Source organism: Elephas maximus, chromosome 15, assembly GCF_024166365.1.
Source record: "Elephas maximus indicus isolate mEleMax1 chromosome 15, mEleMax1 primary haplotype, whole genome shotgun sequence".
Lineage (NCBI taxonomy): Eukaryota > Metazoa > Chordata > Mammalia > Proboscidea > Elephantidae > Elephas > Elephas maximus.
In genome coordinates this window covers 47500126-47520900 of record NC_064833.1, presented here as the reverse complement: position 1 = coordinate 47520900, position 20775 = coordinate 47500126, and the positions used below count along the sequence as shown (strand labels likewise).

Below are 20775 nucleotides of genomic sequence, written 5' to 3'. Positions count from 1 at the left end.
ATAAAACATAAAATAATACTTGTGAAGAGTGTGTGTCTTAGTTCAAGTAGGTACACGAGACTAAATGGGCAGCTCCTGTCTGGAGGCGCGATGAGAAGACAGAAAGGGCTAGGAGCTGGGAATGGGCATGGGAAACCCAGGGTGGAAAGGAGGTGTGTGCTGTCACATTGTGCGGATTGCAACTAGGGTCATACAATAATATGTGTAAAATTTTTGTATGGGAAATTAACTTGAGCTGTAAACTTTCACCTAAAGCACAATTAAAAAAAGACATGGTCTCTGACCTAAATCACCTTACATGCAGAAAGGTGGGAAATGGTAAATAGATGTATAAATGATATAGAAAACATAAACCTAAGTAATATGATGTGAAGAGTACATAAGGAAAAGTAATCCCAAAGGCTTCACAAATTGAGATGCATGAAATACAGGCACTGACAGATTATAGTCTGACCAAAGAAGAGGCCAAACTAAGAAAAGCATGGCCAAGAAAAGGTAAAGTTAAAATAGGTAAGATTTATTGAAAATAATGTAATATAAAACATTTTCTAAGGGAGAAAAAAAGTAGCTTTTTGGCCAGACAGTGAATAGTCTTGACTGTCAGGCTAAAAAGTCCAGAATTTATCCTACAGATAACAAAAGTTTTTGTAGGGTAAAGGGACATGATCTGATGTCTGCTCTATTCAGACAGTATTAATTCAAGCAGAATTACTTAGAATGTATCAGAAAAGTAAATGCTTGGAAGGAAACTGGAAAGAAGGCTGCTACAATACTCTCCAAGAGACTATCAGTAAAGAGAAAATAATTATAAAAAACAACCAAATAGAAATTCTGGAGTGTAGAAGTACAATACTTGAAACAGACAACTCTAGTACTAGAGGGGCCCAAGAGCAGATCTGAACTAGCAGAAGAATCAGTGAACTTGAATTGAGATTATCTACTTTAAGGAAAAGAAAGGAAAAAGACTAAAGAAACACAAGCATAGGCTCAGAGACCTGTGGGACACCGTCAAGAGTACCAAAGTAAACATAATGAGAATCCCAAAAGAAGAGGAAAGTGAGAAATGGCCAGAAAGAACATCTGAAGAAATAATGGTTAAAAAGTTTCCATTAATCTATACGTCCAAGATACTCAACAAACTTTGAGTGAGATAAACTCAAAGAGATTCATACTTAAAAATACGTCATGGTCAAACTGTCAAAAAATAAAGACAAAGAGAATCTTGAAAGAAGCAAGAGAAAAGCAACTTATATAAAAGGGACCTCCAACAAAATTAACAGAAGACAGCAAGAAAACATATTCAAAGTACTGAGAGAAGAAGACTATTAACTCAGAATTCTATATCAGGTAAAACTGTCCTTCAAAAAATGAAAGAGAAATTAAGATATTTTCAAATAAAGAAAAACTGACAGAGTTAATCACTAGCAGATCTGCTCTACATAAAATATCAAAGGGGATCCTGCAGGCTGAAAGGACACTAGATAATAACTTGAATTCACATGAAGGAATAGAGAGCAACAGTAAAGGTTAACTACATAGGTAAATATAAGAGCATAAATATATATTTTTTATAACTCTATCCGATTTAAAAGACAACTCCATATGGCGTAATTATACAACTATGTTAATGGGCTAATAATGTATAAAGATCTCAGTTGTATGGAAATAACAGTATAAAAGAAGGGGAAGAGGACAAAGTTATGTCGTAGCAAAGTTTTTGTATATTAACGAAATTAAGCTGGCATTAACCTGAACTAAATTGTATTATCCTAAGGTGTTAATTTTAGTCCCCAGGGCTGCCACTAAGAAAACTAAAACTAGATATATAGTTAAAAAAAAAAAAAAAAAAACAAGGAAATTAAAACAGTAGAAAACATCTACTTAACACAAAAGAAATATAATGTAGCAAGAGAGGAACAAAAAACACATAAGATATATAGAAAACAGCAAAATGAGGGACATAAACCCTACCGTATCAATAATTAAATGTAAATGGACTAAATATTTAATCAAAAAGGAGAGACTGGCAGAATGGATTAAAAAAACATGATCCAACTATATGCTGTCTACAAGACACACTTGACACTGGAAGACATGACAGGTTGAAAGTATTAGGAAAAAGAAAAAAACAACAATGTAAACAGTAATGAAACGAGCACTGGAGTGGCTACACTAATAAATCAGACAAAATAAACTTTAAGACAAAAATTGTTACTAAAGACAGAGAAGGACACTGATAATGACAAAAGGGTCAATCCATCAGGAAGCTATAACAATTATAAACATATATGCACCTGACAACAGAGCCCCAAGATATGAAGCAAAAATTGACAAAACTGAAAGGAAAAACAGGCAATTCAATATTAATAGTTCATAGATTAATAACTCACTTTCAATAATGGATAGAACTAGCAGAAAATCCACAAAAACAAAAAGACTTGAAAACACTATAAACCAACTGGAACTAATAGATATCTACAGGACATTCCATCAAACAGCAACAGAACACACATTCTTCTCTAATACACATGAACTATTCTTCAGAAAAGACCATATGCTATGCCAGAATACAAGCCTCAATATATTTAAAAGGACTGAAATCATACAAAATATGTTCTTCAGCCACAATGGAATCAAGTTAGAAATCAATAACATAAGGAAATTCGGGAAATGCATAAGTATGTAAAAATTAAACACATATCTAAACACTAGTGAGTTAAAGATGTCACAAGTGAAATTACAAAACACTTTTAGATGAATGAAAACAAAAACACAGCATACTAAAACTTGTGGGGTGCGGCTAAAGGAGTGCTTAGAAGCAAATTTACAAGATGTAAATGCCTACATTGAAAAAGATCTCAAATCAGTAATCTGATCTTTTACCCTAAGATACTAGAAAAAGAACAGCAAGCTAAACCCAAAGCAGGCAGAAGAAGGAAATTATTAATAAAGATTAATAATCATAATGGGAAATAAATGAAACAGGGAACAGAAAAACAACAGAAGAAATCAAAGAAACCAGAAGTTGGTCATTTGAAAGATCAACAAAAATGACTAAACTTTAGCAAGACTGACCAAGGGAAAAAAGAGAGAGAGAAGACTCAAATTATTAAAAGCAAGAATGAAAACAGAGTCATTGCTACTGACTTTACAGAAATAAAAAAGACTTTAAGACAATATTATGAATACAGCTGTATGCCAACAAGTTAAATAACACAGATAAATGTACAGGAACAAATTCCTGAAAAGACACAAGCTACCAAAACCAACTTCAGAAGAAAGAGAAAATCTGCACAGACTTACACCAAATAAACAGGTGGGATTAGTACTGAAAAAAACTCCCCAAAACAAAGTCCAGACCCAGACGGCTTCACTTGTGATTTTTACTAAGTGTTTTAAAAAGAATTAACACCAATTCTTCACAAACTCTTCCCCAACTCCAAAAATAAATAAATGAGGAGGAAATACTTCCCAATTCAGGGTACGATCCCTGATACCAAAATCAGACAAATATATCATAAGAAAACCACAGACCAATATCCTTTATGAATATAGATATAAAAATTCTCAACAAAATAAATCAAACTGAATCCAGCTACATATAAAAAGGATTATATACCATGACCAAGTGGTTACGCAACTCTGTGGATATACGAAAAACCACCGAATTGTACAGAATAAAAGTGTAAATTGTACTGTATGTGAATTAAAAAAAATTACTCTGCAAAAGGGACCAATCTAAGGCAATGGTGGTGAAAATACAAAAGAGGGAATGAAGTACAAAATGTTTTGTAAATAAAATGACAAGAATGAGCAGTTGCTGAAGATGAGAAAAAACAGGGAAAGTCAACTACTATTTCATGACAGCCATATTGGAAGTCAGGGAGATCAACGGTACGAAAACAGGGTTCATAAAAGATGAATCAAGTTTAGGAGAAAGATAATGAATTTAATTTTCAACGTTCAAAGATTCTATATATTAGTCCCTTGACAAGACTGACTGACACAGTGGCTGCAACAATGGCCTCAAACATAACGATTTTAAGGATGGTGCAGGACCAGACAGTGTTTCATTCTGTTGTACACAGGGTCGAAATGAATCAGAACTGACTCGATGGCACCTAACAACAACAATATACATTAGCCACAAGCAAGGGGAGGGTATAGATAGGAGAGGGGAAAGGAGCTGGGAAAATATTAGAAGGGATAGGATCATAGGTAGAAATGAAGTGGCGCAGGGGTACTTTGCTTCTGATTAAGAAAGAAAGAACAGATGAGAAGAACAGGACAAAAATCTGAAAGGAACAGAAAGAATTTAGTCATTGAACAGAATGGCCCTGATCTTCTCAATGTAAAAGGTAAGAAGAAGAAATTCATTAATGAGGGATGAATAAAAGCGTTAATTACTGAGGGTCCAGCAATTCCTGGATAACACGAATAAACAATGGTTAGTGGTTTTTGATCAAGAACTGTTAACTAATGACAGGTATAAGACAATCTGTCAAACTGATTTGTTAACAACATGCCACTTAGGATCTGGTAAAGCTAGTAAGTATTCTTCCATCAAATCCAACTTTCAAACGTCTTCAGGACAGCAACAGTCATACTTTTAAATATGCCATCTTTCAAAATCAAAGTATCTGGTAAACTGACTTTAATAAACTAGATATGGCACAAAACAAACAATATTTTTCCAATAAAATTGGCACGACAATAAACACAAACAGAACAGTCAGCCGAGGAGGGCTTACTAAATATTCTCAATGTAAATTACATAGGTAAGAGAGAAACCCACTAAACAAATTTATTTTATTTTTCTCACCAAATGATCCCATACTATATTAATTATGGTAACACTGTATTAAACAGGTCCTCTATAACTGTTCTCAAATAGAAATCTTAATTATGAGCTTAATTTCTTAAACTGCTGTTGACAGAATACTGATCCATAGGATATTAACAGCTGTGCACATACACACAAAAGGTATTTTGTCGGCAACACACTAGGGCAAGGTTGGGTTAGATTGCAACAAAACAAGTTTCTATTTACTCCAGACTTTCTTAGAGCTTTCAATATACTAATGTGCGTGGTCAGGCTCCATTAGGGAAAGCATTTCCAAACTTATCTGACCACAAGTACTGTTTTAAAAGCAGGCCTGTTAATGGCTTTTGGAATTATGTCCACAATATACTATGATTTCAGAAAACACTAATGAGAGAAGTTCTTAATCAGATTTTAACAATAAGGTTTTAGAGCTGAGGAAATACTCTTCAATTGATATCTATGGTGGATCCAAAATACTCTAGTATAATAACTTTACTGTCACTCCGAAATCACATCGGAAACACAATCAGCAAATGCTCAACTAAGTGACACTACATAAATATTTGATTAAGAGACTAACAAAACTTGACTATTCTGAGTTACCCTTATGAAGTAATTTAATGCCAGGAATTATTTGAAAAAATTAAGGCACTATAGGTAGTATCTCTCTGTATTTAAATTTCAAACTCATAGGGTATTCACAAACTAATGATGACTAATACACTAAAGAGTATAAAAATTTCTCTCTTACACAGCTATCTTTTTTTTTTTATAAATTGAAAACCCATATTTACTATGAAGGTAAGAGTACAGAAAAAACCACTAGTCTAAGTCCCAACATATCTCTGAACCAAAGTGATTTTTTAACCTATCATAAAAGCTTATAAATTTAAGAAACGCCAAATACATATAAACACTTACCATCGTGTCAGAGTTTAGAATTTGTCTCATAAACTCCAAGAACGAAGATGCAAGTTCTCCTGTGTCCTTACTAAATGTGCTGACCACTCGTTTCAGTAAACTATGCAGAGCGCTACTGTTTTTCCTTAAAGAACTGTAATTAAATAGGAGATAGCGCCTTAACATGAGTGTATAAAACTAGTATGAGTAATGAATTATCTCAGTTCAGACAGAATAAAATTTAGTCTACTATTTCAAACAATACAAAAAATATTTTAAATTTTAAAAGTACTTCACTGTACATGTGTACACAAACCCATTATAAAGCAGTAACTACAGTTAACACTTCCTTCTAAAGCTAAGCCTCAAGCTCTTGAAGAAAAAAGCTTCCCTCAAATAATAAAGGTATAAAATAGTACAAGAAACTTGAAGGTCCCCTACTTTCAAACTTTTTGTAATCTAAGGATGTCTTTAACATGAGCAGGTTACAGCTCTCTCAGAAGTCTGCCTAGAAAGCCTAGCTTATATAATAAGTATAAAGAACGACTATTTTTATCTGCTTCTGTAATCTGACAGAAGGGTATAGGGCAGGGGGCTGCAAACTTTTTCTATAAACACCCAGATAGTAAATATCTTATGTTTTACGAGCCATATGGTCTCAGTAACAGCTACTCAACTCTGTTTTGATAGTGGGAAAAGGGCCAAAAGATAATATGTAAACAAATGTGTTCCAATAAAAGTTTGTTTGCAAAAATTGGCAGGCACAGGCTGGATTTGGCCCACGCACCATAGTTCGCCAACACCTAATATAGAGAAACTTCAGCATAACAGGCAATCATGATATCTATCTAAAACTATGACAATATATAAACCAAAAGAAAACCCACTGGCACTGGGTTGATTCCGACTCATGGCAACCCCAAGTACTACAGAGTAGAACTGCTCCATAGGGTTTTCTTGGTTGTAATCTTTACAGAAGCACATCGCCAGGCTGCTGTGTTGCTGGGTGGGTTCAAACCACCAATCTTTAGGTTAGTAGTCAAGCGCAAACCATTTGCACCACCCAGGGACCTATAATAACATATGTTGTTATTGTTAGCTGCCTTTGAGTCAATTCCAACTCATGATGATCCCATGGGCACAGAGTAGAACTGCCCCATAGGGTTTCAAGGCTGTGACCTTTTGGAAGCAGATTGCCAGGGCTGTCTTCCAAGATGCATCCTGGTGAGTTTGAAATGACAAACTTTCAGCCAGTAGTCCTGTGCTTAACCATTTGCACCATGCAGGGACCTGCTAAAAATACTCATACATTTATACAGTTCTTAGTTGATCAAAACAGAATTTTAAAGGCAAACAATCCTAATATTCTATTACATCTAGTAGCTATAACACAATTAACCAAAACTGAAAATATGACATTAATACTAAACATGCAGTGCTTGGATTTGGAAAATGCTCTTAGATTCTGACATGCCATCATAGAAGACTTTGATAAACCAATACAAAACAAAGATTCCTGTCTTGAGAGCTTTATACCATGATGAAATGGACAAGACATAATCAACAGGAATAAGATTAAACACTAAGATAATATGGTTAATGGAAAAAGCTTGGGCTCAAAAGCATGGAACTATACCAATTACTGATCACTATGCATATTTTAGGAAACCCTGGTGACTAGCGGTTAAGAGCTACAGCTGCTAACCAAAAGGTCTTCAGTTCAAATCCATCAGGTGCACCTCAGAAACCTTATGGGGCAGTTCTACTCTGTCCTATATGGCTGTTATGAGTTGAAATCGACTCGAAGGCAATGGGTTATGGGGTTATGTATATTAAGGAGCCCTGATGGCACAGAGTTTAAAGCAACTGACTGCTAGCCAAAAGGTCGGCAATTCAAAACCACCATTAGCTCCACAGGAGCAAGATGTGGCAGTCTGTTTCCATAGAGGTTTACAGCCTTGGAAGCCCTATGGGGTTGCTATGAGTTGGAATCAACTGGACAGTGGTGGGTTTTATGTATAACCCTGGAGCCCTGGCGATGCAGTGGTTAAGAGCTTGGCTGCTAACCAAAAGGTCAGCAGTTCAAATCCACCAGCTGGTCCTTGGAGACCCTCTGGAGCAGTTCTAGTCTGTCCTATAGTGTTGCTACAAGTCGGAATTGACTCAACAGCAACAGGTTTGGGTTTTTTTTTTTTTTAATATGTATAACCTTAAGCAAGTGAGCCTTAGTTCCATGATCTATCAAAGCTGGGACCTACTACACACCTATTAGAATGTCTAAAATTAAAAAGAAAAAAAACTGGCCATAGCAAGTGCTGGTGAGGATAAGGACGAGTTGGAACTCTAACAGATTGCTGGTGAGGATGCAAAATAGTATAGCCACTCTGGAACTCAGTTTGGCAATTTCTTAAAAGGCTAAATATACACCTACCATATAATCCAGATATCTAACCAAAAGAAATGAAAACTGGGATTCACACAAAAACCTGTTTGCAATTTTTTCCAGTAGCTTTATTTATAATCACCAAAAATTAGAAACAACCAGACTGCTGAATATTACTAACCAATAGAACAAATTATTGATTCATGCAACAACACAGATGAATCTTAAATGCGTTTTGTTAAATGAAAGAAGCCACACCCAAAAGACTACATATTATATTATTTCACTCAGATGACATTCTGAAAAAGGCAAAACTATATGGAGGAAAATAGATCAGTGGTTGCTAGGGGCTGGCTACCACAAGGGAAATTTGGGGGCAATGAAACTGTCCTGTATGGAACTATGGTAATAAATACATGACTATGCATTTGTTAAAATCCATAGAACTATACATGCTAAATCATGAATTTCACTAGATGTAGATTAAAAACAAAAATCAATCAAGATGAGGGATAAAAGACAGGATGCAGACTAAGACGAATATAACTATACTACAAATGAATCAGATAACCACACTGAAGGAGACAGAGAAGAAAAGAGGTGACCTAAGTAACTTTGGAAAAGTGTTTCGACTGGATACAGTAAGGCTAAAGACAAAAAGAGCTGAGTATTAGAAACTACTTCATTTGTATATCAGAGTTAAAATAAACAAGTAAATGTATTACAGATAATGAGAGCCAGATTTCTCATTGCTGGAGAATACAGTTACAAAGAAAGAAGCCAACCTGAAAGATCTGTAGTGGTCAAAGCTGAAACAAGTTGAGCAAGGATACAGTAACAATAGTATTGGATTATTATACAAAGAAAAAAAATTAACGTCCATTGAGTCCATCCGGGAGAGACGAGAAAACTCCTTCCTACAGAAGGATAACTGATACATGTAAAAGGAATAAGGGAAACAGGAAATCACCATTAGACCACCACAGTAGCAACTGTCATATGCAAGATCCACTGATGGATAGTAAAATTAGTGGAAGAAAGTGTTAAGCAGAAATAGAGTACTTGTATAGTCTCAAAGCATATCCTCCAAAATACTATTTAATTAGTAATTAAGAAGGGAAAAATAGTAAGTTTATAGCGCAGAATACTGGCAGACAGCACCTCAGTCAAGTGATCAAGATTATTATCATCAGTAACTGTATTTTCTGTTATGATGCACTGAGAAGGGAAAATATGCCTCTGTGATGTCCTTCCCAATAAAGCATAACCTCAATCTAGTAATGAGAAAACATCAGGTAAACCTAAATTGAGGAACATTTTACAAAATAACTAATGAAAAAGTATCAGTTTTTTGACTACTCTCCAAAAATGCCAAGGTCATGAAAGACACAGAAAGAGAAGACAAAGGGTACAGAACAATGAAATACAAGGTAGGATTCTAGCTTGGATCCTGGACATTAATAAAAGACTGGTGAAATCCAAATAAGTTCTGTATTTTAATTCACAATATTATACCAAAGTTAATCTCTTAGTCTTAATAAATGTTCTATAGCTATGTAAGAGGTTAATTTAAGAGTAAGCTAGGTATGGGGGCACAGTTATGGAGACTTCCTAGATATAGCCAAACACCCTGCAGGATTGGTTTACTGGGTTAAAAGGCTTAGGACCATAGTCTCGTGCGACAACTCAGTCAATCAGCATAACACAATCCATAAAAATAATGTTCTACATCCTGGTTTGTTGAGTATGGTCTGGGGTATTAAAAGCTTGTGAGCAGCTACCTAAGATACAACTATTGGTCTCTATGCATCTGGAGCAAAAGGGAACAAAGGAAAGCAAAGACTCAATGAAGAAACTAGTCCACAGCACTAATAACCCACACAAACCACAGCCTCTTATAGCCTGAGACCAGAAGAACTAGATGGTACCCAGCTACCACTACCAACTGTTCTGACCAGGGATACAACAGAGGGTCCCAGGTAGAATCGGGAGAAAAATGTAGACTGAAATTCATATTTCTAAAAAAGGCCAAACTTCCTGGACCAATAGAGACTAAAGGAACCTCCAAGACTATCACCCTAAGAGGTGACTCCCAGAGGTCACCTTTCAGCCAAACAATAGATTGGCTTATAAAATAAACAGCATCATCCATGAGTAATGTGCTCCCTTAAAGAATCAACTATATGAGACCGAACGGTTAACATTTATCCAAAAGCAAAGATGAGAAGGCAAGAAGGGGCTGGGAAGCTAGATCAATGGAAAAAGAACAAACAGAATGGCAATTACAAGAATGTTAACATGTTCTGAAAATTGTAACCAATGTCACAGAACGATTTGTATAAAAATTGTTGAACAGGAACCTAATCTGCTGTGTAAACTTTCACCTAAAATATAATATTTAAAAAAAATAAATAAGGGGATACCTATTCAAATCACATTTCCAATCCCAAAGATTCTATTATGAGCATGATATTTCACGCTAATGAACCTTTCACATAAACACAATTATTTCTCCACATAACAGAGAGCAAACCTTCAACCTTCTATGACAGGTATGAATTAATTAAATTTGGGAAAGTAGCAGATTGAAAACTCAAACCTGATTATATTAAATTAGACAAAGTTTTACCTTTTTAAATGGAACAATCCATAATCATGCTCTGCAAGAAACATCATTGTTCTGACACATGTCAGTAGACAGCTGTAGCTGCTCTCAGGGTTAGCTAGCGTGGCCAGTAGACAGTCACAGATTGAGGCCATCAATTCCTTGTTTGGTAGAGAATTGGAAAGCTGCTCCAGTTCAGAAATTGAACCTTCAGAAGAGCTTGGCAAAATAAGTGCAATGTCCTGTGGGGCGGCGGAGGGGGCATGAAAAAAAAAATTTTTTTTTTAAATGATCGTCTCTACTACTTACCATTTTTATATAATACAAAACAATTATACTTGTAATTATTTCATTAAAATATTATTTTTACCTCACCACCCCAAACATATACTCAAACACATTAAGAACAAAAGGAGTTGTTTTGCCCTTTTCTAACACCAGGATACACACCTAAAGGAATAAATATTTTATAATGTTTTTAAAAGCATCTTTTGAAAAATTTTCCCCTCTCTATTACACTAAGTACAGTTTCTATTTTCAAACAGTTAACTAAAAAAAGTGATGTATTTTGGTGCTATTTAAAATCAATATATTATTCATGAATTTGTATGTTTTTAAAATTTATGAGAAATCATTCAGAAAAATAAATGTTAATAAACATATCTATGTTGGGATTTAAAATGTCACAAAAAGGGATAGAGCAACTAAACATTTAAGCACAGTTTTCCAATTATTTTCCTCTAAGTTTTATATACTTTTAAAATCCAAGTTTTTCGATGTCAAACAGGTTTAGCTAACGGTAACTGTACCCCTACCACTTTTTTCACAGAAGTGAGTAAATTAGATTTTACAAGGAATATTTTTCGGCATGTTCCATCACCTTTAAACACTTCAACATACTGCATACCAGCATTCAACTTGGTTTAAAAAGTCAAAATAAAGCTTGAATCAGGAGGGAAATATAACAAGATGAGGCTGTACATGAGGTTTATGGGATCAGGGCAGCTAGGATGCTATACAGTGCTATTCTGTGTAGTCATGCAACTTGACATGGGTTATAATATGACCAACACCAGTCAAACAGACACTTCGAGGTATAAAGAACTTAAAATACTTCCATTCCAAAATTATTTTCTACCAGGCCACCTTTTTGTGGAACAACAACAACAAAAAAATCACACCAAAAATGTTTCTTCTTGATTTTAATCTTAAATGTAATCAAACTAGATTTTTGTTAAACTAGAAAAAGATAGTCTTCCAATCTGGGATACTATTAAAAATATTCTGCCTGGGGGCAAAAAAAAATCACATTTCATGACCAAAACACAGGTGCATTTTACAGAAATCTTCTCCAAGGATATCAATCACAATGGACTTTAAAAGTTAAAACAATTCTCACTGACTCACAGAACTATAAACTGGAAATCAATAATACAGACAGCAGGAAAAAATACTACTTCTTTTAGTAAACATCTGTAAGCACAGTAGTCTGAAACATACTAAAATTGTAGTAACCTGGGATACCTTTAAAAGCTGTCATTACAAGAGAACACAATATTAATTCAACCAATCACAATGTTACAAAATTCAAGAATGATTCGGTTTGTAACTGGAAGGAAAATGAACATATTAGACATAACCAATCCCAAAGAATACAGAAACAGTGGCAATAAAGCAATTACCAGAGGACACAATCTTATAAAGAAAAAGGAAAGAGCTCTCAGAGAAACCTGTGAAGTACAAACCCAAAGAAAGCTACACAACAATAACAGCTAAACCATTTTATTGCTGGTTAACTAGTCAAATTTGTCCCTAAACAGCAGGTATAATAAAACAAAGGTGAGAGCTCTTTAGTCACAGCCAAGGTTGATGTCAAGAGAAGCTTTAAGGCAGACAGAATTTATAAAATAACTATAAATACCTGATCACAGAGAGACTGCAAAATGGATGTGATATATTCAACACACTGTTGGCGAATAACACTATCTCCAGGAGACCGCACCAAAGCTAACAGGTCTTGAAATATCTCTGCATATCTTTCATCACCTTTAATAGTTCCATTAATTAGATGCAAAATAGCTAATTTACAAGCTTTGTGTGAAGCCAGAGCATCAAGAAGAGCAAGCAACCTGGCGGTTTGGCTAGAATACTGTTTTTCTTTATCTTCTGAAGTGCTGAAATAAAATCAATACATTTAGTAAACAAAGTCCTTGATTTTAAGGCACTATTCAACTAATACTTATCATCTTATACAAAATTGTATAAAACATTTCATTCCTTGGATATAAGGCCAACTTCCTTGGAATTTTACAATTATTATAAAATTTTGTAAATTCAGGTTTTCAATAATATATTTTCTTAAATCAAGAGTACTTCTTTATAGCTCACTTTTTCAAACACCCAAAATCAAGACCTTCAAGGAATTTTATAAGTAAAATGATGACATAAGTTTTTCCAATTAACAACTATGTATAGATATACACACATATATACATGCACGTCTGTGTGTATCGTGTGTGTCCGTGTGTGTGTATGTATGTTTGTATCCTGGGCATCTAAACCCTGGTCTCCAAATTTTAAGTGGAAAAAATATATCTGTGACAAGAGTAACTTTGGGGAAATTTTTTTTTTAATGTAAAATGAAAATACCTTTGCAAGTCTTCTACAATCAAATCCAACACAGTTCTCATAATCAGAAGTGCAGTTGGTGAGGCAAGGTCACACAATTGAACACAAATACGCCGTAACATATGTTGAATGGGCTGGCAGGTTGTGCCAGAGAAAGAGCGAACTATTTCTTGGAGCAACTTTGCTTGAACATGAAGGTGCATGCTCCACAATTTTCGAGTGTTGAGGGCCACTGATATATCATGTGGCTCAATAACCTGTTAAAAAAGTATAATGTGTGTGTACAAAGATTTTTATATTTATTTATAGTCACAAAAACTGTTCAGGAAGAACTGTTATGAAAAGAACATCTTTACTGCATGCTCAAAAAACAATTTTCTATTATACAATTAGACATTTGCTTGACTTCAATCAGTCTAAAAAAATCTTATTGTTCTTAGATTAGCAGTCAGTAGAGCACAGTCCATTGGTGATGCAAATTCTAACACATGAAAAAAAGATTTAAAAATAACAGAAAAATAAAAGTACAAGTATACACAACAGAATAAAACGTTAACAAAAATTTATTTAAATTGTTACCCCTGTGTTTCCTCAATGACCAACTTCCTTCAGTTTTATCTCACCCTCATTGAGTTATTTTATGTCTTTTTGGAGGGGAGGAAAAAGGGGTTTTGTTTGGTTTTTTAACAAAGCCATGGGCTTTTTTAATGTTACCGCAGTCATTTATAAGATGCATGTTATACGGAAGTGATACCTGAGTTGTTTGCATGGGCAATGGAAGAGGCAGCAGCTCTGAAAGGAGTATAAGTCCAGAAAAAAATCCTTCAGGAACCTTCAAGATTGAAGAAAGAACTTCTTTTAACATTAAAGACCAAGTATTATTGGCCAGAGTCTCTTCTGAGATTGTGAGTTTTTCATTAACTCCTTGTGTAAAAGTCAGTAAGATATCAATGATATCATTCTGAATTTTCTGTTCATCACTATCCAAACGACCTGAGAGGGGGATAGAGCACAGGAGCATGTGTAAAGTAACAAGTGCTGAGGGAACACGCATGTCCTTAAACTCAAAGGATCCACCTCTCAGGAGTTCCGTTAACATAGTTTTAAGAAGAGTGAGTGTGCAGCGAGCCATTGAAATAGTAGTAACTCTGTGAAGAGTAGTCCCCATGTTGACATGGAGCCTCCACGGCTGAGTCAGAATACTGTTCAATTTTTGCAGAACCCGAATAAAGGTGTCCATTCCTTCAGCAGAAAAAAGCTGAATTACAGCAAGATTCCATTTCAGGTCTTTCTGCTGACCTTTATATAGAAAAAGGAAAATAAAACGAATTACTTATACGTTAAATAATTGGTTATGATTTTTGGATATTTTATTGAATAAACTGTATTTATTTATATTAGCCTTAAAGAATAATCGAAGGTAGCCATATTACCTTCAACAGGAGGTGGTGGGCATGCCACATTACAGAGAACACGTAGTGCAGTGGTAAGACCAACTCCTTCTGGGGTCATCAAGTTATCAATATTCTTTAAAAATAAAAATAAACAGAAAATTTAATTTTTTGGTATGTAGCAAATCAAGAGAAAATTCCAGACAAGGTTTTAGTTAAAAATATGTACTTAACTTCAAGTTAAGTACATTGCAACATTTCAAATTTATTAAGTAAATTTATAACATTAATAAGACTCTAGCTAAAGAAGTTTATAAATTTACCATAAGTTGTACCATGCTTTTGTGATATTATATGAACAAAAAGAACTGTACTAAAAAGAACATACAGAAATATATAAGACTCTCTGTATTAAGAGTTTAAAACAGTTCCTTTCTGTATAATCTTTCTGCACATCCTCTCTCCCCAAAGTGAAGCGATGACTGTTTTTACAAAGTCCTGCGGCACTGAACTACTTCCAAAACTGAGGAAGCAAAAGGGAATATTTTAGGATTATATAGCCTCTGTTTTTAAAAAAGTCAGATACCACGGGAGTCTAGTTATGATGACCAGTTGGGGCAAGATTAGAGGGAAAAAATATATATAGTTGCCTATGTCCTTAGTACATGCCTATGCTATATCTCCTAACAACAAAGTTATGTTTAATTTACTTTGTGTTTGTAGCTTTCACAGAGCAACATACAGATGGTTAAAGAACTTGCACGCTGGAAGATTTAACATTCAAAAATATCACTATTCCAGCTTCTAAGCTTCAGGAGAAAAACTTGAAGATAACAAAATTCCTGTCCCTCATATATTTCGCACATTAGATTAGCCTTTCCTCTAATTTTTTCCTTGCTGCTTTTCAATAATTCCACTCCAAATTAGACACCTAAGACAACACGAAGCCGAGGGTGAAACTTCAATGTTGGATCAAATGTTTTTAGTATATGTTGGAACAAGAGCCACTTATAATAATCACAATTAATGGGATAAAGATATACATAAAAATGAATTTTCTTTTAATAACAACATGTAATTCAAATTTCTAGGATTAATTTTCTTACTGGTTAAATACTTTTACTCGAGCCACCTGATATTTATTAGACATCTTGTATATTCTGCTGACAATCATGCATAACTACCCAGAATAACTGACCATCTAAATTTACAGGACACTCCTTGTACTTCTGCTAAGTGACAGACTGAATATAAATGAGAAGAACTCAAGATGTTGTCTTAGGCAGAGTAAGGAGCACAGAAGGATATAAGGCAATACAGGCAGTAAAGAGAGTCTTAAGAGAGTTGGGATAAAGCGAGATGAGGACAGACAAATCAGTGAAGAAAAATCGGAAGCAGGTAAGTCCAAAGAATACTTTGTTGCTGCATAAGAATAGCAATAGGTTAGATACTACACATGAATTCTGTTAAGAACATACATCGCAAATTGAAGACCAAGGTGGGTTTACATACACTCACACACATACATGCATACATATAGCACATCTGCTAAATGAAGGAAGAGATAATTCCCAGGGTTCATTATGCCCTTTTCACTTAAAACATTTTACTATCTATGAGCTCCTTTAACACTTCTTCCTATGCTACATACTGGATCAACTAAGGAGCATCAAAGAAAGAGAGAAAACTTCCAAAACTAACAATGCAGTGATTTTAACCTTTTAAGAGTTATTTCAACAGTATTACTGACCATCTCAAATTAACAACCAACAGAACCATCTACACTATAATCATCTGGAATTCATCCTACTCATTTTCACCTATATTCAGTTTTGAGGGAAATCCTTCTTCACTAATTACAGTTTAACTAAAATGTTACATTACCGTAAGATTTAACTTTCAAAACACTTTTGTAGGTATCATCAATACAGTTGGTCATATTTTTATTTAAGGGAAAAAAATAGAACAAACCTGGTAGGACAAAAAGCAGTCCAGCTCGGGGTTACGCACATGTGTATTCACGCACACACACAATCACATAACCATCTGTATCCATATAGCAATCTGTACCCACAAGGTCTCGTAGATGATTAACAATTTCTATACTATCTATACAAGTGATTTAATGCAATACTACTATATACTAACTAAATACAATTTCATAAAATCCAGGTACTTTTAAATTTTACTTACCTGTTTAACATACTCAATTAGGTTTGGTATGCAGTTAATTTCAAATCTAAGGTTTTTCAGAGGTTCAAGCCACTTGCCAAGTTCTTAAAAACAAAAAGTAATTTAAAATATTTAAAAATAAAAGCTTTTATAATAAAAGAGTAAAGGTATTCTTTCTCAAAGAAAAACATTATCAGATATGTACTGATTTCAATAATCTAAATTTCATACAGGGATGAACTTGTATCTAATCCTTTCAACAAGTTTTATAATGAAATATAAACATAGCCCTACTATACTGATTCAGAAATAAGAAGTAACCACTCTTTGTTATTTGCTTTCTTTTAATGTTTAAAAACTTAAACTAATTTTTGGTAATATTAACGTACATTAAAAAAATTATAAAACTGCTTATAAACTAACATGTAAAGATTAAAAATTCTTTGTATTTGTTCATTCAATTGTTTATTCAACTATCCCTGCCTCCCACCCCAAACAGAAAGCATGCCCAAAATATATTCATTTCTAATGGAACTGAGTCCATGGGGGACATTTGCTGGGTGTCTTTTCCCTTAACGTGAATTTTGAATTATCAATTTCCTAGTTTGCTTTCATAAAACTGAAATGAATTGCAATCACTCCAAAATAATGACACCAAATTTTGCTAATGAATACAAATGAAATAAAGGGGAAAATCCCCAAATATACCATTTATCACAACTGAACTCAAAACTTTCCTAGAAACTATGCCATAACACCTGTACTTTATCAACAAAACTGTTTCTAGAAAAGTATCTGATGTGCAAAAGATGTACCAGTCCCAGAACATTTTATAGAAAATGGTAGTCATGTCTGTCCTTAGTTCCATAATTCTCCATGAGGATTACAGCTCTGCACATTTTGGTATTTTTCCTATGCATTTTTAAATGTACTCTTTCATATATGCAGGATATATAGCTCAAATGAAAAATATAAATAATAAAACAAATACCTGTGTACCCATCACCCAAAAGAAGTGATAAAGCACTAATAATAGCTTTAAAGACTGTTTATGTCCTCCTTTTGTAAAGACATACTTCAGGGAAAATCTATTTCCAGTACGGAAAGTTTATTATCGAACTTTTAATGGAGGTAGTAAAGATACGAATTATAATTAAAAATAAGAGGCCATATGCTATTTTAAAGCATTTTTATAATATTTACTCAATGTTATCAAATTTTCTGCTCAACAGGCCACAAAGCCAGGAATGAAAGTAAAATAATAATAAAATATTGTTAATTAGATATCTTAAATGTCTCAAGATGGCCACAAAAGGTTTGCCACAAACTTCATTCAAGAAACATTTATTTATTTTAAAAAATAATGTTCAAATTTGCTATTCTTCACTTTTAAGGACAGCACAAGTATGCTAATTAACTACAGATGGGTTTCTAAGTTGTACTTAAAAATACATATGTAGCAAAACACAAACACACATGCAAAACTATACCCAAACTGAACTTTTTATCTTTCAACCACCTCTTCTATTTTGATTAGAACCTTCAACTAAACACCAAATTTCATGACTTTCCAGAGACAGTACTTTCAACAATTTCCTAAAAATCTTATTATAAATGCCATATAAACTATCTTCATAGAAGGTAATTTTAAGAAATTAAAAACAAAACATTAACAGGTATATTATCACAACACGACAAAACTCCTGAATTGATTCCATGACACAAACATAACTCTGATACCCAAACCAGACAAAAGTACCACAAGAAAAGGAAACTACAGGCCAGTATCTCTTACGAATATATATGTAAAAACCCTCAACAAAATACTAGTGAACAGAATCCAACAGCATATTAAAAGAGTCATACACCATGACCAAGTGGGATTTATTCTAGGAATGCAGGAATGGTTCAACATTAGAAAATCAATCAACGTGATACACCACATCAATAGAACAAAGGAAAAGAACCACATGATCATCTCTGTGTATGCAGAAAAAGCATTTGATAATATCTAACACTGCTCTTCTGGATGAAAACCCTAAAGAAGACTAAAATAGAAGGGAAATTCCTCAATATGATTCAGAACATATATGAAAAGCCAACAGCCAATATTATACTTAAAGAAGAAAGACTGAAAGCTTTCCCCTTGAAACTGGGAACAAGACAAGGGTGCCCACTCTCATCACTTCTATTCAATACTGTATTTGAAGGCCTAGCCAGAGCAATATGACAAGAAAAATAAATAACAGGTATCCAGATTGGAAGAGAAGTAAAATTATCTCTATTCACGGGTAATATGACCCTATATATAGAAAATCCCAAAGAGTCCACAAGAAAAATTCTAGAAGCGATAGAGAAATTTAGCAAAGTTGCAGGGTACAAGGTGAACAAACAAATATCTGTTGAGTTTTAATACACCAGCAATGAGAAATCTGATGGGAAAATCAGGGAAACAATTCCATTAACAACCACATCGGAGAGAATAAAATACCTAAGAATAAATCTAACCAAGGGCAGAAAGGACTCATACAATGAATACTATAAAACACTGCCAAAAGAGATTAAAGAAGACTTAAATGAATGGAAAGATATTCTATGTTCATAGTTTGGAAGATTTAATATTGTTAAGATGTCAGTACTACCCAAAGCAATCTACAGATTCGATGTAATCCCATTCAAAATTCTCATAGCCTTTGTTACAGGAATAGAAAAACCAATCTTCAACCTTATACTATATAAATAGTTAAAACAATATTGAAAGAGAATAACAAAGTAGGAGGACTTGCAGTTTCTGATTTGAAAACTTACTATTCAGCTATAGTAATCAAAACAGCCTGGTATACTGGTATAACAATAGACACACAGACCAAGGAATAGAATTGAAAGTCTAGAAATAACCCAAACACCTATAGTCAACTGACTTTTGACAAGACTGCTAAGTCCACTCGATGGGGAAAGAAGAGCCTCTTCAATAAATGGTGCTAGAAAAATTGGTTTTCCATGCAGAAAAACGAAACAGGATCCATGCCTCACACCATACACAAAAATAAATTCAAACCATGGAAAATGGTATGATGCTTCCTCAAAAAGCTAGAAATAGAAATACCGTATGATTTAGCAATCCCACTCCTACATATACGCCCTAAAGAAATGAATCATAACATAAATAGACATATGCATACCCATGTTCACTGCAAAATTATTCACAACAGCAAAAAGATGGAAACAATCTAAGTGCCCATCAACAGATGAACGGATTTATAAGCTGTAGTACATAACACACAATGGAATACTACACAACAATAAAGAATAATGATGAATCCATGAACATCTCACAACATGAATTAGTTTGGAGGACACTATGCTGGGTGAAATAAGTCAAACACAACAGTATAAATACTGTATGTGACCACTATTATAAAGTAACAACAAAAGATTTACAAACAGGAAAAAAAAAAAAAAAGAAAGGAAAAACATTCTTTGAAGGTTACCAAGGATGGGAGAGAGAGAGTGGGAAAATTACCAATTAGATAGAAGACATGAGTTAACGTTGATGAAGTAAAAGGCAATATATAATATGGGGAAGTCAGCACAACATTGTCAAGGCAAGAGAGGACACTAAGAGGAACGTAAGAATAAAGGGCAACTACCGCAACTGGCTGTGGGAGGATGTAAAGGAACATATCTACCAGCAGTTACAGGTTTGATGGTGGATATTCCTACATACGTGTCTGCAGGTGTGGCTCATATAGAGCATACAAGATGTAAAGGCAGGGAAACCTCTTAGAAATAACCAAACACCTTATGGGATGAAATTCCTAGGCGAAAACAAAGGACCACAGACTTGCAGGCATCTATGTCAACTGGCACA

General features: G+C 34.2%; 1 protein-coding gene across 1 annotated transcript in view; it reads right to left on the bottom strand.

Annotated features, from left to right (window-relative positions):
• The window catches only part of VIRMA (vir like m6A methyltransferase associated), a 70836-nt gene that overhangs the window by 8114 nt on the left and 41947 nt on the right, over positions 1-20775 (bottom strand). Inside the window, exons 11-17 of the mRNA XM_049854552.1 lie at positions 16926-17008; positions 14775-14868; positions 14096-14640; positions 13363-13598; positions 12635-12887; positions 10738-10955; positions 5747-5879 (exon numbers count right to left, since the gene is read on the bottom strand). Of these exons, the coding sequence (XP_049710509.1) occupies positions 5747-5879; positions 10738-10955; positions 12635-12887; positions 13363-13598; positions 14096-14640; positions 14775-14868; positions 16926-17008 (1562 nt within the window). The remainder of the gene's footprint in view (positions 1-5746; positions 5880-10737; positions 10956-12634; positions 12888-13362; positions 13599-14095; positions 14641-14774; positions 14869-16925; positions 17009-20775) is intronic.